Source organism: Emydura macquarii, unplaced genomic scaffold (assembly GCF_026122565.2).
Source record: "Emydura macquarii macquarii isolate MOO-44397 ecotype Brisbane River unplaced genomic scaffold, CSIRO-AGI_Emac_v2 contig_374, whole genome shotgun sequence".
Lineage (NCBI taxonomy): Eukaryota > Metazoa > Chordata > Testudines > Chelidae > Emydura > Emydura macquarii.
Window position 1 is genome coordinate 14,529,768 of NW_027130511.1, and position 22,887 is coordinate 14,552,654.

General features: G+C 40.2%; 1 protein-coding gene across 1 annotated transcript in view; it reads right to left on the reverse strand.

Moving 5' to 3' along the window:
• SCFD1 (sec1 family domain containing 1) overlaps nucleotides 1–11,056 on the reverse strand; it is a 143,821-nt gene extending 132,765 nt beyond the window's left edge. The window contains exons 1-6 of the mRNA XM_067534529.1: nucleotides 10,991–11,056; nucleotides 7,114–7,184; nucleotides 5,681–5,769; nucleotides 4,589–4,679; nucleotides 3,666–3,788; nucleotides 1,526–1,613 (exon numbers count right to left, since the gene is read on the reverse strand). Coding sequence (XP_067390630.1) covers nucleotides 1,526–1,613; nucleotides 3,666–3,788; nucleotides 4,589–4,679; nucleotides 5,681–5,769; nucleotides 7,114–7,184; nucleotides 10,991–11,021 — 493 coding nt within the window. The 5' untranslated portion in view covers nucleotides 11,022–11,056. The remainder of the gene's footprint in view (nucleotides 1–1,525; nucleotides 1,614–3,665; nucleotides 3,789–4,588; nucleotides 4,680–5,680; nucleotides 5,770–7,113; nucleotides 7,185–10,990) is intronic.
• Nucleotides 11,057–22,887: the final 11,831 nt, after the last annotated feature.

The window sequence follows — 22,887 nt, forward strand, 5'->3', positions numbered from 1 at the left end:
CACTGGTCCCTGCGCCCTTGGCCGAGGACGGAGGCATGGGCATGCCCATGAAGGCGCATGCCGCAGCGAACGCCTCCGGTGTCAATGGCCTCTTCCAGAGTCGGGGGAAGGCTCCCTGCAGGGAGATGCCAGTGCCGGAGCACTCTCCACGGAATGTGGCTGGTGCATCTCCTGACTGTTCCCCGGCCGGACAGGTGGTGCAGGGGAGTCCTTGTGGGCAGTGTCCTGCCGCTTCTTTCTTTTCGGCACCGTAGCTTGTCGATAGGTTGACTCCAGTGCTGGTATGGCGCTCCGCACCGAGGAGACGCTCAGTGCCGTAGGGGATCGCGCCGGTTTGGAGTCCGGCCGGAGCACTGACTCCATCAGGATGGCCTTCAAGCACGCGCCCCTCTCCTTCTGCATATGTGGCTTGAAGCCTTGCAGATTTTGCATCTGTCCTTACGATGATGCTCCTCAAGACAACGGAGGCAGCGGTCGTAAGGGTCACTCACGGGGAAAGCCTTGCTGCATGCGGCACAGGACTGGAAACCAGTTGAGCCAGGCATAGTCCAACCTTAAGCCCCTGAGGGCTATCTATCTAATTTAACTACACTTAACAACTATGCAAACTTAATTATTATACTTAACAACTACTTTTCTAATAAACAAGGGTAGAATAACGGGGAAGCTACTTGCTGAGCAAGATGCAGACGTTCCAGCAACCGTCACGAGCGGAAAGAAGGAACTGGGGGCTTGCAGCGCCTCATATACCGCAGCATGAGCGCGGTACTCCACGGGGCGCCTGAGTCGGCCCTAAGGGGCTTGCTAAGGGGAAAAAAGTTCCGGGAACTCCAGTGCACGGGGCATGCACACACCTATATTGGAATGGATATGAGCAATCACTCAAAGTAGAAGTGATGTTCTCCATGACTAATATTGGAATAAATATGCAAAATGCGCACATGCACATAACTAATAAAGAGTGACTCTACAAACTAACTTGCTTGCCAATTTCTGACCTGGTTCCAAATCACTGGATTCCGGAATAGGAGTGTCTACACATGGAATTATTCAAGAAAACCTGTTTCTGAATATTTCCACGTGTAAATAAGCCCTGTGAATGCGTACATATATCGTAAAACCTACAGAGTAGGTTTTGCTATTTAGCCCACTAATTTCATTTTTTTTTTAATGTTCAATATTCTTAAAAATGTCTAAATTTAAGGTAGTCCTCTTTCTCCACTAAAATACATATTTACACTCAAGATCAGAATAACCAAGATAAGGTAAGATCCTATTAACGTGTATCTGCATGGTTTTGAACCCCACTTCTAATAAATTCTTGTGAGAGCAGATTTACTGATCAGAGAGCTCTTCTGGCCTTAAAACAGATACAGATTTTAGATTTATATATCTTCTAAACTGGAAATCCTCAATTCCAGAACAGAACTAGTTTAAGATCATTAGATATTATTTTGACTTCAAAGTAAGCTTATATTTTAGATATGCAATGGTAACAAAGTTATACAAATGAAATTTTACCTACCACGATATGAGATGAGCTCCTTATTTTGATTACACAATACAAACATATCATCTTCCAAAGTAATAAAATTGAGATATTGATCGAAGACCTACAAATTAAGGGACAAAAGTATAACCTGTTGGTTCTGGACACTTTGTGATCAGTGTGAATACCAGTGAGACATGGTACGCCCGATATGCAGATTAATAAGGTTTAACATGCAAGGTTTTCTATAAACTTACTAGTTAAATACAAATGCTAAAATTAACTACAATATATCATACTCACTAAGCCTGGAGAGCTAAGCAGTCACTCAGACAGCTGTATACAGGAACTGCTTTCTCCAGGGGCCCCGCCAACTGGCCTCTGGTCCAATCGGCAGCATCTCCCGCGGAGTCAGGTGTTGATGGAGCGCCCCCCTTTGTCTAAGTGGTGACTACTTATACCCTTCCATAAACAACCTTCACCTAATTCTCTCTCTCTCATTATCATATATGCTAATTACCTACATTGGGTTTCCACCCTTAACTACATTCCATTCTCACCATAATAATTGGGGTCATCAAAACAGCATCTAGTGATAGGAGGGGTGGAGTAAAAGTATGCCCCTTGGCAAAAAACAGTGTACCCCCAGACATTCAAGGATAACTTGTTGTTCCCATCACCGTTATCTACGTGCAGTTGCAAGAATACAGTATCTGTATTTTGTCTTGTTATGTGCCATGGTATGCAGAAACTGAGACATCTATAAGATTATTCAGTCTCTACCAACTGGAAGATGTCATGCTACAAGGATCAGAATAGCCAAGCAAGCAACTGAAGCTATGCTAGGCCTGTAGGACAGTGGTCAAGCAACTCAAATTGTACTGGGCCTCCAACATAACTGAGCTCAAAAAAGAATTAGATAAGTTCATGGAGGATAGTTCCATCAATGGCTATTTGCCAAGATGGTCAGGGATGCAACCCCATTCTTGGGGTGACCCTAAACCTTTGACTATCAGAAGCAAGGAAGGGGAGACAGAAATGGATCACTCCAACTGCCCTGTTCTATATACTCCTCTGAAGCTCTGGTACTGGCCACTGTCGGAGACAGGATATTGGACTAGGTGGACCATTGGTCTGACCCAGAATGGCAGTTTTTATGTTCTTATGACAATCATTACGATATGCTAAGAATAAATGGTGAAACTGTCTTGTCTTAAACATACATTCATGACTTCTTAGAGCTCTAATCTGGAACTAAACAATATCAGATTTCTAGCTATAGTACCTACAGCATAATTTATAAAGGTCTGACATTCAAATAAAGAAACTGAATAAAATACAACTACAGATGAAATATCTTAGAGGGCACTGTTCAGAACTATTAAGAGGAAGCAACTACTAATAAAAGCTACAATATAAAATTTGGCTTTGCCTTTTCTTGAGGTGCTTAGCACTCAATCTGGCTGAGTTGAAAGATGTTCATCTTCACAAAATGATGAAATAATTTCAATACTATCATGAGCTTGCTGTATAACACTTTTTGTTTATTCACACATTCAGAAAAAAATAATGGAAAAGTATCTGGCTAATGCATAAAAGGGAGAAACCAGATGTCAAGCAGTGAAGCCAATGTAGATATACCAATTTATACAAACTGAGGATGTGGCCAGGAGAGTTTACTGGTAGTTTTTATTGGACTGAATTAAAAATTTGATAATTTTCTCTCTCTCCCAAGTTGTAAACTATAAAAACAAGGAGAGAAAGTGAATAATGTGATTTGAAATATGAAGAATTATTTAGAAATATACAACTTTGATATGTCTGTGGCACATGTAACCAAAGATATCTAGAAGTCAGTCTTTATTCTAACTTTCTTAGTTTTTTATACTTTAGCAGATAATTTTAAATATAATTTGTTTTATATGGATTGTCTGTCTCTGTCTGTGCAAATTGGATTCTCTATTTGCAACAAAGATTGCAATCACAAGTTATTTATATCAGTTTGGGAGCAGAAAAATGAAGCTAAAAGGATACGCATTAGGTCAGCCCAAATGAAATGAAAATTTATATTTCATTACTATTTTAATGGTAATGCTTTGTGAAACATTAAAAAAGATGGAAAAGAGTTTTTAACTGTGAAGATCTTTTGACATCATAGAATGCAGAAATTTCTTACCTTTGCTACTTGTGTTACTGCACTAGCCCCTAAGGCAGCATTTGCAATATCTTCCAGTTTACTTCTTGAAATAGCAGAAATAAAATTTAAATAATATGATTCATAAAGCTGATTTCGAAGATCCTGAAAGGAAAAATTAATTGCTTTTACTTTGAATAGGTAATAGAGAGCATCTAGCTAAAAATGAAGACAGGTCTTAAAAATTCAAGAATCTTTATCACATAGTGTTCTAGTTATCATTGAAATTAAATAATTCTGGTGTGCTTAGATGACTGCACATACATATAAACATTGTACCATGTATTACCTGATTGCTGGATGCAGGGATAATTATGGAATTAAAGTTATCTTAAGTTTGGTTAAGAAAATAATATATTTGCTGATAAGTAGGAAAAGGCACTAATCATCAAATAAAAGAAGACAGTGAGAATAGTAAGTTAAAACCCCAGAACAGAAGCATGGGAAGAATGCATGGTTCAAAAAACAACTAATAAAATAAAAGGCTGCAGTAATAAGACAAAGAAAATTGTCTTAAAAGAAGAAAGCACAACCTTGCCATTGTTCTACTGGTAAGCAAGGAGCAGGAGGAGATAAGAAAGGAAGGTACCAACCAAGGATAAACGGCTTCAAATTGGGTTTTTGCTAAAGCTAGCAAGTTAACTGAAGGATATAAAAAGAGCCATGAATGTGAAGGTTCTTTATCAACCATGCTGGGACAAACCAGGATGAAAGGACTATTCTCTGTTCTGGTCCATCTGTGAGTATAATTGATCATATACTTATAGGTGTGTGCCTTTTTGTGGCAAATATAGATTAATACATGCAGTATATTAAAATTTGAGAAAAGGTGCATTCATAAACTCACATGAATTGGATATGGAGTTCTATTTCAAACATTAAATGTGCAAAGTGCAAAGTGTTACCTGGCACATTCTGTCAATATTTTCTTCTGTTGGCATTACAAAGTATACTGCTGGAACATCTGGAATAGGATCTCGATCAGAATGCAAAAGCCTAAGAGAAAATCAAAACTAAGTTAGTTTTCCAGTCACAGTTGCTTCTCTTCCTAGTAACTCAAAACCATGAACACTGAAAAATAAAATGTTTAGTTTTATAAGGATGATCCAATTTTCTAGAATATATCTTTATGTTTTATGAAGTTTGATTTTAGCAATATCAACACATAGCAAAATGGTAAATTATTTAAAAAATAAGAAAATTACTTGCTAGACTAACTTTAAGCCTAAATTAACAGTTGAGTGCAACAGGGTAGCAGGCAGACACTGCTAAGTTCTGTCTCTCTCTGCTATGGAGGGTAAGAAAGAACGAAGAGGCGATTGGGCCCACTCAGTCCTTTATGGGGGCCAGGATGAAATGCAAGGGCATAGAGCAGGGGTGGCCAAACTATGGCTTGTGAGCCACATGCAGGTCTTTTACAGTTAAAGTGCAGCCTATGGAGCCTCCTCTCCCCACCTACCAGGCTGGGGTGGGAAGCTCACAGCTTCTGCCCTGTGGCAGGATGATGGGGCTAGAGGATTCTACCCAGAGGAGAGGGAGGTTTCGGGGGTGGGGTGGGGGGGGAAGGGGGTGTCAGTATGTTTGGCCACACCTGGCATAGAGGATGCACGCACATTCTCAACATACGCTGCTGACAAAAGAATCTTCTCTCATGAACATGCAACCTCACAGTGAGCAAATACTTGAAGAATACTGGGTTATTTTATTTTAATTTATTTATTTGAGAGGGAGTCCCGCATCTTCCACTGAGTAGGAAATCCTTCTGACTAGTTTGATAAGTTCACCCATCCTTTAGCCACAATATTCCCACTGGATTTTGGGCAGAGGTAAGAACAGAATCTTCAATTCAATTTTTAATAGTATCTTTGGATTCTGTGTGCTGATTCAATAGACTTTATATGTGATTTTTCAGAGTATAAAAGACTGGAATTTTTGATAGATGGTTTGAGGTATAAGTAAACAGACATAACTACCAAATATATGTACAAGGAACTCACAGATGCAAGGTGATGCCCAGGTCTCTCAGCTCTTTCACTGACAGCAAAGGAGAGATGATATCTTGGCCAAATCTGTCATAAATGAGAACCTATAAAAAAAGAGATGGACAATGTTAAAATATTTATTAATTTACAAAACTTCATGTTTTAAATGTTCATGTTTTTCAATTCCTATAATTACTGTTTACTAAGAGACAATAAAGCGGAAAAACAAATAAGCAGCTAAAAAGATGGTGAAATCTTTCCAGAATCAGTGCTTCATGTCAAACAGGAAGCTCTACCTCTAGAAGAATCAATTATGGTGAAGCACAAAAGTGTCACAAAAAGGCAAACAACTCTGACCTGAAAAAATAAAAAAGATAGTACAGGACTGAGTGAAAGAAGAGAAGGAAAATATAATTTCAGGGGAATTAAAATTATTCCAAAATGCCATATTGAAAAAAAAATAGTAATGAAGGTGTCTTGGGCTCCATTTGCCCTAGATGTCTATTTTAAAAATTCAGTTTCTTTGAGTTCCCTTCTCTTTCCCATTTCTATCTATCTCATTCTGAATTTTTGCCAGTGCTTCTTACCTGCATGTCACTAACAAGTCTTTGTCATTGGACTCCAATATGTCCTAAGTTTCTTCCATTTAGTTTCTTTTCAGGCTCTCATTTAAAATATAGGATAGGTTTTCCTAGAACTTCAGTTAGGTATTGCTTCCTTAGGATGTTATATATTTTTAAACATGTATCTTTTTCATCAACTAGAATGTACAATTCTCCATATTAATACTACACAGGATAAAAACTCTTACAGAGCAAAAGAATTTAAGTACAAGAATAGCACAAACAAACACAAAGGAGAAGAGGCAAGACATTGCTTAAAGATAATTTGACAGTCTGAAAAGATGCACTGGCCCTTTATATTGAATAAGGTTGTTCAGTTTTCCCTGTGCACAATGGCTAAATGCATCACATCATAATTATGTTATATGTATGTCACAGGAAAATTGGCCCGAAAAAGGTGAATTTTTCATGACAAATTTTCAAAAGATAATTGGTGAACGTAATCAAACTGCGAGCAACCAAGTGTCTAGATTAAAATTAAAACTTTTTAAAAGGCAATGTATGCACCGTCAACCACTTGTTACTACCTCATCCCCAATTTTAATCTTTTGCTCCACTGCTATAGTCTGTTTTAAAATATAAAGAAATTAAACTATTTTAATATTTTTAAAAGTGTCAGCCCAATGTAAAGAGAAAATCCCTATAAAACAAGAATTTTCTCAAAGCATAACAAATCGTTGGAAATTGCAGGTTACTACCACACTTGGCCTGTTGTTTACCTAACAGTTCCCAGATTTTTACCTCCAATTAGTTAAAATCTGATAATCTGAACTTTGGACATGCTGTAAGGTTGCCTTTTTGAGTCAGTCAAATAGTTTCTCTTACCTTCCATACAGGCTCTCCTGTGCTGTTTTTAATATGGGGAACATTAAAATTCAACATACGCTTCAAGGCCACTGAAAAATAATGAGGTCAAAACATGCAATTACTACTATATTAATTTTACTTTTTTCCTTGATAACTGTTAAGACCAAATATGTTTGCAAGGACAGTAGATGCTTTTGTAAGTCACTTCAGTTTTGGTTTTTGCCAAAGGTCCAGTGCAAGTTAACACAAATTTTATTCCTTTTTTCCCCTATAATCTTTGAGTCAAGTGACAAAAGAACAATAGATCTCAACATGAATTTATGAAGTTCAACTAGCTATTGTTGAAATAAAGAGAGTCCTTAAAACGTAAAGATAGAATATCTTCTTCCTATTACTGGGACAAACTGTAGGCAAGTGAAAATTTTGTTAATTAAAACAGCAGCCAGAATGGTGCACACAACTCAGCTCAACTCTCCATTAAATGTATAGCTTCCCCAGTCTCTTAGCAAATTTGCATCTTTTAACAAGAAAAGTTACCTTTCTTGCATTTCCTATACCAGGAAGAACAACAAACATAAGGGCCAAAAGGTTTCTGCAGCCCATCAAGACCGACTACAATAACTCAGAAATAGATGGTGGGCACCGGTATACTGAAAAGAGGGAGCACACTGGACTGTGTGCACCTTTAAAGGAAAAATAGTAACTTAAGTTATGGCAGGTAAATTTAGAACTAATAAAAAGGAAACATTTCACACAGTGTGTAGTCTGGAATTCACTTCCACAGGTGGTTAGCAAGTTAAATACTGAGTGGATTTTAGAAGATAGAAGATTAGATAGTCAAATGAAAGAAGATATTCATAAATTACTAAAGCTTACAATGAAAATAAATTCATATATTGAAAAATGCTTAATTTTTGACTCAAGCAACAAATCAAATTTTAATATGTGATGAATTTTTCCAACAAGGGTACATGAAAATATATCTGACAAGACTAAAAAACTCCTGAAAACGATGTGGGCAGAGGAGCTCTTTTTATCACCTTTTGTGAAGCCACATAAAAGTGCGGATAGAAAATTAAAAAAAAAATTAGGGCTGTCAAACTATTAAAAAAATTAATCACAACTAATTGCAAGATTAAAAAACAGTCACGATTAATTGCAGTTTTAATCGCACTGTTAAACAATAATAGTATACTGATTTAAATTTATTATAAATATTTTTGGATGTTTTTCTACATTTTCAAATATTTTGATTTCAATTCCAACACCGAATACAAAGTGTACAGTGCTCACTTTATATTATTTTATTACAAACATCTGCACTGTAAAAAAGATGAACAAAAGAAATAGTATTTTCAATTCACCTCATACAAGTACTATAGTGCAATCTCTTTATCGTGAAAGTGCAACTTACAAACGTAGAATTATTTTCAATGTAATTGCTCTAAAAAACAAAACTGTAAAATTTTAGAGCCTATAATTTGAAGGATGAAGGGGTATGTGAACGTTTAGCATATCTGGCACGTAAATATTTTGCAATGCTGGATACAACAGTGCCATGAAAATGCCTGTTTTCACTTTCAGGTGCCACTGTAAATAAGAAGCGGGCAGCATTATCTCCCATAAAGATAAACAAAATTGTTTGTCTTAGCAATTGGCTAAACAAGAAGTAGGACTGAGTGGACTTGTATGAGATGAACTGAAAATACTATTTTTTTTTGTTCATCTTTTTTTACATTGCAAATATTTGTAACAAAAAATAATATAAAGTGAGCACTGTCCACTTTGTATTCTGTATTGTAATTGAAATCAATATATTTGAAAATACAGAAAGACATCCAAAAATACTTCTTATAAATTTAAATTGGTATTCTATTCTTGTTTAACAGTGTGATTAAAACTGCGACTAATCATGACTATTTTTTAATCTAGTTAATGTTATGCATTAATTGCATGCATGAACTTTGATTGACTGCCCTAAAAAAAAAATTAAATAGTACTATTTTAGACCTGCTTTTTAACTTCTAAACCGTTCCTATTAGGAGTCCTTCCTCATTTATTTGATCAATGGAGCTATGTTCACATCTTATTAAAGAAGTGAAAACACTTGAAACAAAGAAATAATAGTGACAGCCTCCCTGATGCAACAGAAATCATCACTTGTAAGAAACTAGCATTGTAATGGACAAAGTTCACAAATTACAGTTTTTTCAATGGCATAGATGTACATACCATTTTGCTCATAAATAAGCTACAGGTAACTGCTCTGAGGGGACTACAATCTAAATTAAGACTGATTACAGTGAGAAATTACAAACAGCAGGCAGGGACACTGGGGGATGAAGATTACAACAAAGTTCATAAAGTGTACTCCATGCTCTGATGTATCTTTTTAGTTGTTGTGGATTTTTAAAATAAGTTAATTAGGATTCATGAATTGTGTCCATAACAGAAGAAAAAATGGAGTTTAGCAACAGTGACTGAAATAAGTGAGTAATGAGAAATGTGGAAGGAGGAGGAAGCGGTTGTATGGTGGAAAGGATCAAGAATGATGCTATCCTTTATCTAGTGTATCAGAGAAAGATGGAACTACTTGTAGTTCAAGGAAATCAAAGGAATATCAAACTACACCATTACGGCAAAGAGTAGGGTACTGGTTGAAGGGATGAGATGGGAGAAGGTGAGATTAAGTTACAGGAAGGGAATAACAAGGAATGAAAGAGATACTGTAGCAATACATGAACTCAATAAATAGGTTGAGATGGTTAACAAGAAAACAAGGAAGATGATTTTAGAAATAATGTGTTGAATAAACTTGCAGGGCATAATATGAGTCCAGGACACCTGAAAAGCAATGACTGAAATAGTAAAAGTGAGAGATGACAAGAAGACAGATCAAGGTTTTGGTGAAACAGATAGCGAGAAAAGGAAATAAATAGGATTATGGTGCAACATGCTCCCTATTCTAAGAGTATGTTCAAGCAGACGGCTCAAGGCTCTACAAAGTGGGTCACTTATTCAATTTTGCCTCATTTATATGTATGGTTAAATTGAGTCTTCTGTTTTCAAACCACATTTTCTGTCTGCTCCTGTCACATACAGTCACAACAAAGAGAAACTGTTTCCAGAAGACAGCAGACCTAACCTACTAACCACCTTCTTTCCCATAATAGATACCATCTCCCTCATTCACTATTTCTATTTAGTCTGCAAGAGTAAGGTCAGAGCCTAGGGATTTTGGTGCCCTCTGCTCTATGAGCATATAATTTTATTTACATTTCAGAAAAGTCTCTGCAGTATAGTTTTTTTTCCCACATTAACAGTCCAGGGAAGGCCACTGCACCCGCTGACATCTACAGAAGGTAAACGCCAATCCGCGGCGGATTTGGGGGCAGCCCAAGATCCATGGGGCGTTAGGGTAACGGGAACTCAGAAGGAGAGGGCGGACAGCAGACGGACGGTGACGGAGGCCCCTGGTTGAGATCAAGGCGACAGCCCCTGAACCGAAGCACTACACAGCTAGCACGGTCCCGGCAGCTGCCCCCTGAGTAACGAGTGCGGGTTTACGGGGGAAGGGGCTAGAGGGCCACAGCCCCAGCAAAAGCCACAGTACACAGACCCGTCCCGGAGGCGGCCCCGCCTGTGACAGGTCCCGTGCTGCTTCCCCTTTGCCCGCGGAGCGCGGGGAAGAACCCCCGGCTCCCCCAGCCTCAGCCAGAGCTGCGAGGCAGCCAGCCGCTGCACCCCTCCCTGCAGCCACATCCACCGCCACCGGCCGGCCGGGACCCTTCAGCCCCCTGCTCACGCCGCAAAACTAGGCCGAGAAGGGGGGCGGGGGGCGGGAGCCGAGCCGAGCCTCCCGTGCCGCGCGGTGCCCCCTAAGCGACCACCTCACCCGTCTGCTTCTCCCGGATACCAGCCGCCATCTTCACGGCCAGCCCCGCCCACCTCCGCCTACGCACTTGCCGGCTGAGCGACGTGGCGCGTCGCCGCACTGGGAAGCGGTTCTGGCGGGGGCGGAGCCTCACTGTTCCCTCCGCTTGGCCCCGCCCCCGCCCGGCCTAAGTCAGAGTCCGGGGAGCAGGATCGGGAGGGTGAGCAGAGCCAGGGGGAGGAGCTTGGCAGTGTTGACCCACAGCCCGCGCGTGCGTGCGGAGGCGGCTCTGTTTGGAGCCTTCGCTGACAGATGCCTCCGCCGTGACCGCTCCTGGGTCCTACGCGTAGGGGGCGCCCCCGCTTCATGCCCGGGGCCTTTCACGGTTAGAGAGGGATGGTGGGGGTGATGCAGCTTTCCCCTCGGCTCTTGCTCGAGAGGCAACGATGTGGTGCAGGGGATTTATTTCAACTCCCTAATTAGCCGTGCTGGCTGTTGCCCTACAGTGCCCTGTTTTAATAAACAGAAATTGCACCTGCCCTTACCCTAGAGTAGACTGCCTAGCATTACAGCCTGCTTCTGTTCAATAAAGAGAAGGATGCCCTACGGCTGGTGCAGGATCCAGTGTGACGTTCCCATTTGAGCGTGCTATACTCGAGTCTGCTAAGAGGGGAGCAATAAACAAAGGTGGGAGTGGTCATCGCAGGTAGAAGGAGCAAAAATAGCCTATGATTGTGTATGAAGCACACAGACCATAGACAAAAGGAAAGAGGGTATGTGAACACCTCTTAAATTCTGCATTTCCTAACTTGGATTCCGCAGCCATAATGCTCTTTTACCATTGCACGTTTCATGTATAGCTAGTGTGAAATTGGTTGCTGCCCGAGCTGCATGAGGAAAGCTGTCTGCAAAACTTTTTGTAACTGCTTTCTTTTGTAAGAGCACATCACAGTATCTCCTAATGTACAAAGTACAATTCTGCTTCATATTTCTTAGACTAGCAGCTTGATTAAATAATGACTTGTCAGTCCATTGGACAGTTGCTTAACACTATGTCTAATTAGGCTGACATAAGACTGTCACTTACCTGTAACTGGTGTTCTTCAAGATGTGTTGCTCATGTCCATTCCAAACAGGTGTGCACGCACCACATGCACAGTTCAGTGTAAAGTTTTCCCTCAGAAGTAGCTGTAGGGGCAGCTCTACTGGCACCTGGAGTGGTGCTTCTATCATGCTCTATTTAGGGGCTTGCCGACGCTCCGGCCCCTCAGTTCCTTCATGGGTAGTCGGGTGGGTCGTGGAATGGACATGAGCAACACAGCTTGAAGAACACCAGTTACAGGTAAGTGACCGTCTTTTCTTCTTCGAGTGCTTGCTCATGTCAATTCCAAGTAGGTGATTCTCCAGCTAGACTTAGGCAGTAGGGTCAGAGCTTGGAGAACTGTGGTCCGGAGAACTGCTCTACCGAATGCAGTGTCGTCTCTGGCTTGCTGAGTGATTACATAATGAGCTGCGAAAGTATGGATAGTGGACCACGTAGCTGCTCTGCAGATGTCCTGAATCGGAACGTGAGCCAGATAGGCTGCTGACAAGGCTTGGGCTCTCGTGGAATGGGCCGTGAGCTTTAGGGCTGGCACTTTCGCTAATTCATAACAGGCGCTGATGCACGACGTAATCCATGAGGAAATTCTCTAAGAAGAAACCGGAAGACTTTTCATCCTTTCCGCCAGCGCCATGAAGAACTGGGTGGTTTTCCTGAATGGACATCAAGAGGGTGTTGACTTTTTATATAGAAAGAACCAAGCCAGAGAGTGGAGTCTTATATTCACAGTCATTGGTATGCAGTTTGGATAGAAGACCAGAAGGAAGATGGCCTGACTTCGTGGAAATGGGACATCACTTTCGGCAGGAATGCTAGGTGGGCACGTAGTTGAACCTTGTCTTTAAAAAATACAGTGTATGGTGGCTCCGATGTGAGTGCCCAGAATTCGGAGACTCTCCTGGTCAAAGTAACAGCTACAAGGAATGCCACCTTCCATGACAAATATAATAGGGAGCACGATGCAAGAGGCTCGAATGGGAGTCCCCTTAGCTTCGCAAGGACAAGATGGAGATCCCATGAAGGGACCAGTTGGTGAGAGGAAAGGTACAGTCTATCCAAGCTTTTCAGGAATCTTGAAACCATTGCATTAGCGAAAACAGAGTACCCGTCCACTCCTAGGTGAAAGGCTGAGATCACCGCAAAGTGCACCTTAATTGAAGAATGCGCAAGGCCAGACTGCTTTAGATACAACAAGTAGTCCAGGATAACGAGAATTGAGGCCCAGGCTCAGTGGTAGCCCATGCCTAGAACCTTTTCCACTTAGATAGATAGTTTGCCCTTACGGACGGCTTTCTACTACCCAGGAGCACCTTCGTTACCTGTTCCAAGCATGTTAACCATGGAGCTTCCAGGCCGTAAGGTGAAGGGATCTGAGGCTGAGATAGAGTAAAGTCTCATGATCCTGTGAGATGAGGTCTGGAAGCAGCAGCAAGGTGTATTTGATTCTCCACTGAGAGGTTGAGTAGCAAGGTGTACCAGGGTTGTTGCGGCCAAGCCAGGACTATGAGGATAACTGATGCCCTGTCCCGTTTGATCTTCAGCAGGACCCTAAGAATAAGCGGGGTCAGTGGAAAGGCATAGAATAACTGGCTGGTCCGTTAGATGGAGGAAGGCATCCACTATCGACCCCGGGCTGTGTTTCTGAAAGGAGCAAAACCACAGGCATTTCATGGTGGACCTTGTGGCATACAGGTCTATCTGGGGAATTCCCCACTTCTGGAAGATGGTGTTCAACACATCCAGACAGATGGACCATTCATACACGAGAAGAGATCTGCTGAGGTTGTCTGCCAACGTATTCTGAGCCCCTAGCAGGTACAAAGCCTCTAGGTATATCGACCAAGCAATGCAGAAGTCCCAAAGCTTGAGGACCCTTCGACACATGGTAGAGGAGCGAGCTCCACTCTGTTGATATAAAACATCCCTGTCATGTTCTCTGTAAGGACTGATATCACCTTGCCTTCCAGATGCTCTTGGATGGCCTGACAGACGAGACGTACCGCTCTCAGCTCTCTCACGTTGATATGAAGTAGGAGCTCTGACTCAAATACCCTGTGTTCGTAACTGCCCCAACTGGGGTCCCCAACCCATCGCTGAGGCGTCCGTCACCAAGCGCACTGATGGCTGAGGAGCAGAAAAGGGAACCCCCCCCCACAAGCACCACCAGGTCAGACTCCAACACCACTGGAGGAGGAGAAACTATGATATCTATATTGTGATAAGCTGGCTGGTACGCTGTCGTCAACCAGCTCTGCAGGGGTCTGAGGTACAATCTTGCATGTCGCACAACGTATGTACATGCTGCCACGTGCCCTAACAATTTCAGGTAGTTCCAGGCCATCATATGTGGGTACAACCTCAAGTCCTCTATGAGGGCCCAGAGTGCATGAAAGCAGGATTCTGGAAGGGAGGCTCTGGTGTGATCTGCATCCAGCACTGCTACGATAAACTGTATTCATCTGATGAGGATGAATGTCAATTTTGGGACATTGAGAATAAGCCCCAACCTGTCGAACGTGTCCCTGATGAAAGTTGTGTGCACCTCTACCTGAGCCCTGGTTCGACCCTTGATTAACCAGTCGTCAAGGTAGGAAAACACTTGCACTCCTTTCCTCCTCAAGGAAGATGCTACCACTGCTATGCATTTGGTGAAGATGTGGGGAGCTGCTGAGAGGCCAAAGGGGAGGACGGTGAACTGGTAGTGCACTTGACCAACGATGAATCGAAGGAATTTCCTGGGGCCTGGAAAAAGGCCACATGGAAGTATGTGTCCTTCAAGTCAAGGGCGGTGTACCAATCGCCCGTATCCAGAGAAGGGATAATTGAGGCAAAGGTAACCATTCGAAATCTCACCTTCTTCATATACTTGCTGAGGTTCCGGAGATTGAGGATAGGACAGAGTCCTCACTTGGTCTTCAGGATTAGGAAATACCGGGAGTAAAATCCCTTCCCTCAGATACTGAGAGACCTCTTCCACCACTCTGATGTCCAGGAGCGCCTGCATCTCTTTCTGCAGGAGTTGCTTGTGAAAGGGGTCCTTGAAGAGGGACAGGGAAGGGGAGGGAGGGTGGAAGGGAGGGCGAGAGAAAAATGGGAGAAAATATCCCAGTTTTACAGTGTGCAGGACCCACTGATCTGAGGTGATTTGGGACCAGGCACTGTGAAAATGGGATAAATGGTGTGAAAACAATAGGGGTGGATCCGGGAAAGCAAATGCTACGCTGTCCTCAGGCGTGCCCTCAAAAGTTCTATTTGTTTCCCAAGGAGGGCCTTGGGTGGCTGGAGTTCCTGTCAGAAGAGGAATTTTGAGGCCTACACCTATTGTTGTTTCTACGCTCTCAGTGGTTTGTGTCCCTTCTGGGTGGGCCCTGGTAGAAACCAGGCAAGGGCTGTAGCCTAAAGGGTCTCCACTGCGGTGCTGGCGTGTGATGAGGGTGAAGATACTCTGACCCCTGGATCATCGTCTCTGGTGCCCGGATCGTGAGTGATGTTGGCTCCAGTGCCGGGTTCTGAGCTCTCTACAGCACCACACAACTTACTGACTGCTGAATGGGAAGGCCTGCTCCTTGTAGTCAAAGCTAGCAAGTGGAACCTCAGGGAAAGGGACTTTTTGGCCTGCTGGTATGCCCAAGGTGTCCAACACAGCCACTGAGATGGCATCTGCTATTGCAGAACCCACGGCATCACAAATGGTTGCGTTTCCCGTGGCGCTGGAGTGTGCCTCTGTTGCTTGCTGCGATGCTGGCTTCTACAGGAGGTGCAGGAGTCTGACGAGTTGTTCACTCCTTGGTGACCATGGAGGGGTGGTGCTGTGCAGTGCCGATGCTGTGGTGATCTTGACTTCGACATCATGGCCGGCTTGCCCGGGGATGGTACTGTGGGTCTCTTCGGTACCGGGTCATGTTCCCAATGGCAGGCAGGCGGAGGTGGCTGAGCTGTCTCCTCAATAAGGTCTCTGGCCACCTCAAAAGTCTCTGGGGTGGAGGGAAGTTGAATGTCCTCCTCCATCCTCTCTATTCCCCAGTGGGGAGAGCACCAGTGCCAGACTCGACGAGGCCCTCCTCTGGTCCAGAGTCAACGGCACTGAGGTCGAAAGCTGTGGGCTCCAGTGTCCTACCGCAGAACACACCTTTGCCACCTCCCCTGGCTAGGACTTGGTGGTCGGGAAGTGTCCTCTGCCCTTGTTCCTTCTCTGCAGTGCCAAGGAATGTGAGCGGTGCCACTTCTCCACCTGAGCTGAGTCTCTCGATGCCAGGGACCGGTGCCAAGACCCCTTTCTGCATCAGGGAGGCCTGCCAGAGCCGGGGTTCCTTCGGTGCTAACTCCTTCCTCAGTGCTATGGCCTTTGTCGAGGCCAGAGCACTCTGCACTGATACTGATGAACCCACCCTGTTTTACAGGTCAGAGAGCAGTTTTCATGAGCAAAAACTAAGCGCTGACTGCACTCCTTCTGAGTCCTTTGCAGATCTTATACTTGTCCTTTAAATGGGACTCCCCAAGGCACTTGAGATATGCCAAGGGACGACCCACACTCGGCCTAAGTTTCAAGCAAGAGCTGCAGGACTTAAAGCCCGGCATACCCCGTCCCTGGAGGGAAGGGGAGGTTAACGACCCAATAAGCGGGCACTTATCTTAAGTACTAACTATTAACAGTCAATTGAACAAACTACTTACAGGTACTTAGATAAGAAACAATCCGAGGAAAGCACTTGGTAGGCAAGAGCAACAGTTCTAGCAACCGTCACAGGCGGTAAGAAGGAGCTGAGGGTCTGGAAGGTTGGCAAGCCCCTAAATAGAGTGCCATAAAGGCATGACTCCAGGGGGCACTAGAGGGAAATCTTTCCGGTGAACTATGCACACGGCATGCACACACGTGCTTGGAATTGAGATGAGCAAGCACTCGAAGAACATGCTTTACCAGCAATTATAAAAACAATATTAGCATTGGACACAACTGATCAACAAAAAAAAACTTTGAACACTGAACTACATGGGTCCGTCAAGCCTATTTTTATGTAAATTAAATCAGATGAGCAAGGAAACCGTCGAGGTAAACCATTCAAGAAATGCACTAATCACCTTTACTTTTGATCTATTAATTAAATAGCAGTAGTTAATTTTTAATTAGGTTGTATTCATGAAATTGACAAATGATGTGTAACATGAAAGGACAATCTCTTGCATAATATTTAAAATCAGTAGTGTGTTGGAGGAAATGGGGAGAAACGGAGTCTGAATGACTCAGGGAAGTAACAAGGGAAGACAGCCCACTTAAGCTTTTTAATACCCTCCCACATTCCCCAGCCTAAGTGATTTAAAGATTGCAACTTAATGGAACTTGTGCTCAATAGGAGTTAGGTGACTAAAGACGTTTCAACATCTAAGCCTTCGGCACTTTCAAAAATTCAACCCTGTGCCTAGTAGTATGGAACCTACCACACAATGGATACTACAAAAAAAAAGCCACAACCAATATATTTTCAAAATTAAAAAAATGACATCCAAGTGCTTTTGAAGAAAATACACATTTAATACAACTGTTTATGAATCATTGGCCATTTTATTGCACTCAAACATTTTATACATAACAGTTATCTCCCATAATTAATGTATTTACTTCCTGGAGCAACACTGACATATTATAGCTGTTAAGCATGCTACTTGAAACTGCAACATATTTCAAGCATTGTACCCCACAGCTATGGCAAACACCAAAGCTAAAAATGTTTACAAAATTGCAAGTTCCATAATGCACATTATTCCATATAATGTATATTAGTTCTTCTAAACATTTGCTTTGTTACGTAAAATGCTAAATGTTGCACTTTTCACCAGAGAACGTTAATACTTCCACAATTCAGATATTCTATTCTTTTTTTTAAGCAAGCCAAAATATATACATGCTACTTTTCATAAACTAGTCTTCGATTCCTATTTTGCTTTTGTGGAATTGGCAACTCCCTTACGTTAATCCAATAATACAATACCACAACTTTAAATGATTTACTATATAGCTGATAGAGGGAAACAAAGCTACACAAATAAAATATATTTTGCAGCTTCATGATTTTATTTAATTTATAGTTCCCTTATTTGAGGAAAAATACTAGTTTAAAATCAATTGGCACTTTAAAAAAAATATAAACAGAACTGGAGGAGATGGATTAATGACCCTATCTAGGACCATTTTCTATTTTCTGCTGTGCATGTTTTAAACACTCGTCTTTAAATACTAAACGCTGTATGTGTACGCCTTAGTGTGAGGAAGCTATTTAACAAAGAACTGTAAACCTAGTTTGTTAAAGAATTGCATTGCATTTAATGCTTTAGAGCCTGAAGTAGAACATAAAGGTTGGTTACTTCTCAGTTAGCTAACAACACTTAAAAAAAAAAAAGACATCAAACTTTTTTTTGGCAAGCCTTCCTCTCAGCTTAGAACTCTTATGGGTCACAATTAGCAAACTTATTTGAGTTTGACAATTCCTACATTTTAAAAATTTAGATCCGCAAACTTCAAAAGACTACAATATTGTAAAAATCTAGTATTAGGTTTTTAAATAATTTACAATTATTTGTAATAAAATTTCCAAGAAACACAAAGAATAAATTGCTTATAAAAGATGGCAGACCCCAAACAGAAGTTATGGGCTTGATGCAGAAGTTATTGGGTAAGATATTATGGCCTGTGAATATAGGTGAGACTAGATGACCATGTTGATCCCTCTTACCTTAATCATTAATCTTATCAGAGGTATGCTTATTATACAATATAACAGCTACTTAATACACAATTTGTATGTTTACAGATCATAACACTCTTGTTAATACTGGAGGTTAAAATAAGCATTTTTCCTAACTCTTTGTTTTGCTTCAATTGAATATTTATTTTTTGTAAAATGGCAAATTACCTGAGCATATTAAATTTTTATGATGTGTTACATATCAATTAAAATTAGCTGTTGATTGACATAGTAACAAGTTGCTCACTATTTCTACACTCAGCTTTCTAAGGAAAGAAACTGTTTTGTGCTGCTGCAAGATACATTTAGGAATAAATTAGTAAAGCTACTTATATTTTGGGAATACAAGGAGGAATGAAGCTGTAAAGGACAGACAGATATTTTGGACAAACAATGTAAAAACATTATGTGCTGCTGGGAAATAAGTAGAAAAGGTCAAATTAAAGTTGCAGCAAGGATTAATTTAGTTTAGAATGCCGAACTAAAGCAAAACACACACTGTAAAAAAAGGAGATATTCTTTACCAGGTTTGGAAGGTCATAGTCTAGGACTGAGAACTCAAATCATTATGAGACTTTCAAAACTAAAGTAGTTAAGATATTTCTAAGCTATATTCAGGGCCCTGAGTATTCTAGAGTTGTAGAATTCTCTAACGATTCCACCCTTTGCCACACAATTGTGCAGCAGAATCTATACTTAAACCAAAATGAAAACTTTTGTTCTTATAATTGTCAAGACAGCCTTCTAAAACATTACCCAAAAGTAAACAGATTAACCGTTGTCTTAAACCGGCGGACAACTTGATACGATAACACCCACAAAGGATAGATATGCACTGCTTCCATTGATTTCAATTTGAGGTTAACTCTGAAATCTAACATTTAAATGTCAATTTTAATTTTACTGCTGATCTTCTTTTAAAAGAAGATAGTCACAAAACACTTTCCTTGCCTTTTCAAATGCCTAAAGCCCAACAGTTCTCCTTTTGCCAAAACCACCAGCTCCCCCCCACCATTACATCCACAAGTTATATGCTTTAAGTCAATAACTATGCAGCATACCTCACAAAATAAGTGAAACCCCAAATTAATCAACAATTAACAAGGAATTTTGCACTAGCTGCTGCATTAATTTTCTTATTTAGTTAAATTTAAGTGTATGAGTCTGCTGCAGAATTTGCAGAAACCAGAAATCTTTGCCATGAAAGTTATCAGAGTTGCCAAAGTACATAGGCCTCAATTAAAATGGTAGATATGTCTGAGGTCAAGCAAGAGTATAAAAAAGTATCTCCAGAGCTGAAATCCTCAGAATAATGGAGAGAAAGAACACATGGACCAGTTCCTTGAGAAAACACAAGAATTCAAATAAAAAACATTGCATACAATAGCAGAACAAATGGTGTAACATCTTCTAATAACTAGTCATTGGAACTCCGAGATACAATCAGTTTTGTTTCAAAAGAGAGAGCCTACCAGACTTTTGGCCCACAATCAGAATAAGTTCCTGTCCTACTTCAGTATGCTTTTTTAAATGTTGATGAAAGGGAGACTACTTTCAAAATAGATAAAGAATAATGGCTTAGAAAATGACAAATAAATGTCTATATTCCAGACATTTTCAGAGATTCTAAGATGTAAAATTAAAGACTACACACCCTACAGATATCTCCTGATAGAGATGGTTTGTAGTTTGAACTGAAAAAAACAATTCAGAAACACTTGAAAAAATCACTGCAGTAGTTGCAAGAGTTTGGAGAAAAGTTGAAGTTCCTTATGGAACAACAGATAAATTCTACAAGTCATTAAAATACATTCTGCTATCTTAAATATTTAAATAAGCCAGTCTGAGTCTGAGCCTGAGCCTCAGAGTTCTTAAAGTTTAAATTGTAACAGTGAGTCTCATGGACCACCTCAAATTCCATTAATACTTGCAGAACATTCCAGGGGCAGCTACAATAAATGTACATGAACTAAAAATAATTTAAAATGATTTATATACATTTTATATGCCTTTTAATGCAATTTAGTTGCTGAAAACAGAGAAAGCAAGCAACTAATCAGCTTCCATTAAAAAACCCCAAAAGAACAGTCCTCAGTCAGTTTGAAAAACTGCATTAGCTTGAGATTAAAATTTAAAATCTATCCATCTATTGAATCACTAACAAGATTTTCTTTCCCACAAAGAGTTCCTTTGGACTATATTGGTATTTTGTGCAGTTTGTTGGGTTTTTTTTGAGAGGGGTGGGAAGGGTAAAAATAGGAGGGGGGTGGGTGGGTTTTATTTTGTTTGTTTTTAAACACAAAGTGGTGAATCTTGCCTGTAATCTATTAGTTTTGAGTAAGCTTGCGTCTAAGTGCCTAATATTTGATTTTTTTAATTTTGAAAGGAATCTAAATAGTTAGAGTCCATGTGGAATTATAAATAAGATGGCCTTTGTTTGAGATACAGAGTAGATAACCAAATTAATAGGAAAAAGTCATGACTAAGTCACAAAAGGCAATTGAATAAGCATAAGATCAATCTATTCTATTTCCAAGGATAGAATAGTAAGACAACAGCTTTTAAGAGAAGTATCAAAAGTGTTAAAAAAATTAACTAACTTAGAGTATATAATCTTATTTCTCTAACAGATTTCTGCATACATATATCAGCATCAAATAACATCTCTATCTTAATTAAAAAAACCTTTAAAATCAGCAACTTCAAAATGTTTCCTGTACTACCTTAATCATCAATGAGACACAGTTCACGTCAGTAAAAACTAAACATTAATTGATCCAGATATCCACAGCCACTGCAGTATGTTTGAGTACTGAGAATGGGATTATATGGTACCAGAACTACTACAGAATTGCAAATATTAAGTTTTTTAAATGGTGCCTCCTGTAGCTGATGCAGTTCAAAAGGCAGTAACAGTTGAGAAAGAAAAGTGTTTAGCATAAGGGCAAAGAAAGATAGTGTTGAATCTTGATGTAATGGAATTTTGGGGCAAGAGTCAGGAGAAATTATAATAAGCAGGTATGGTGCAAGCTGTTATCAACATTACTCTGAATTCAATGCAAGTAAAATATGAACATCTTGTTCTAACTAGCAACAGTGGGAATAAATTGTAGAAATAGTTGTAAGGCTAACAATTTCACATTTAGTTTTTAAAACGCACTTAGAGTCACATTTTCAGATTTTTTACTTCAGAATTTTATTCCTTTGACTCTGTATAATTAATTATACATTATTATATTGTAACACTGATATATAAAAATCTATGTGCAAATGACAAAGATTTTATTTAAATCCAGAAGAATCAAGAAACTTAAGAGTAAAAGCAAATTTAGTTCTCAAACTTGATTATTTTGCCTCTGTCTTCCCTGAACTGTGGTTTATTTTTCCACAGACACACAGGGCCATAGCCTTAAACTCCAAATATTCTATCTTTTGTGGATTTAATACATCATTAGTATTTAAAAAGGAAAAATTATTACTGAATGTTATAAAACTGAAAAACACCATAGAAGAACTGATGCAATGCACCATAGCTGCTATTGCAAAGACATTATAAAAGTCTAGAGTGATCACCCTTAAAAACATGCCTGCTTTGACTTCGATAAATCATATTATCTCAATGTGTAGAGCATTATTTATACTTGCCTATCGGGAACAGCTAGAGTGCTGAAAATACTTAGGTAACCTTGCATATTTATCTATAGCAAAATCGGCAGTTTTTAAGTGCTATGATGTAAGGGGACTGTCAGTTCCCCTTGAAGTCAAGGGCAAAACTCTGGCAAAATCAGGATTAAACAGATATTAAAAATATTACATACTAAATTTGAGCATGAGAATGCCTTTATATCAATTTTAATTTCTATAACTTGTAGTATAATCTTGAAAAGCTCAGCATACAAGTACATACACTAACTACTGATTTTCAAGAGTTAAATGTTTTGCAGCCTACTGGTCTAGTGACTTGTCTATTTAGATTTTTCCATTGGAAAAAAAAACTTCAAACAAATCTGATTTGTGAGCATATGCATTAAACCAATTCAACTTTGGTTTTAGTTTATAGCTTAAAATGACCAGTT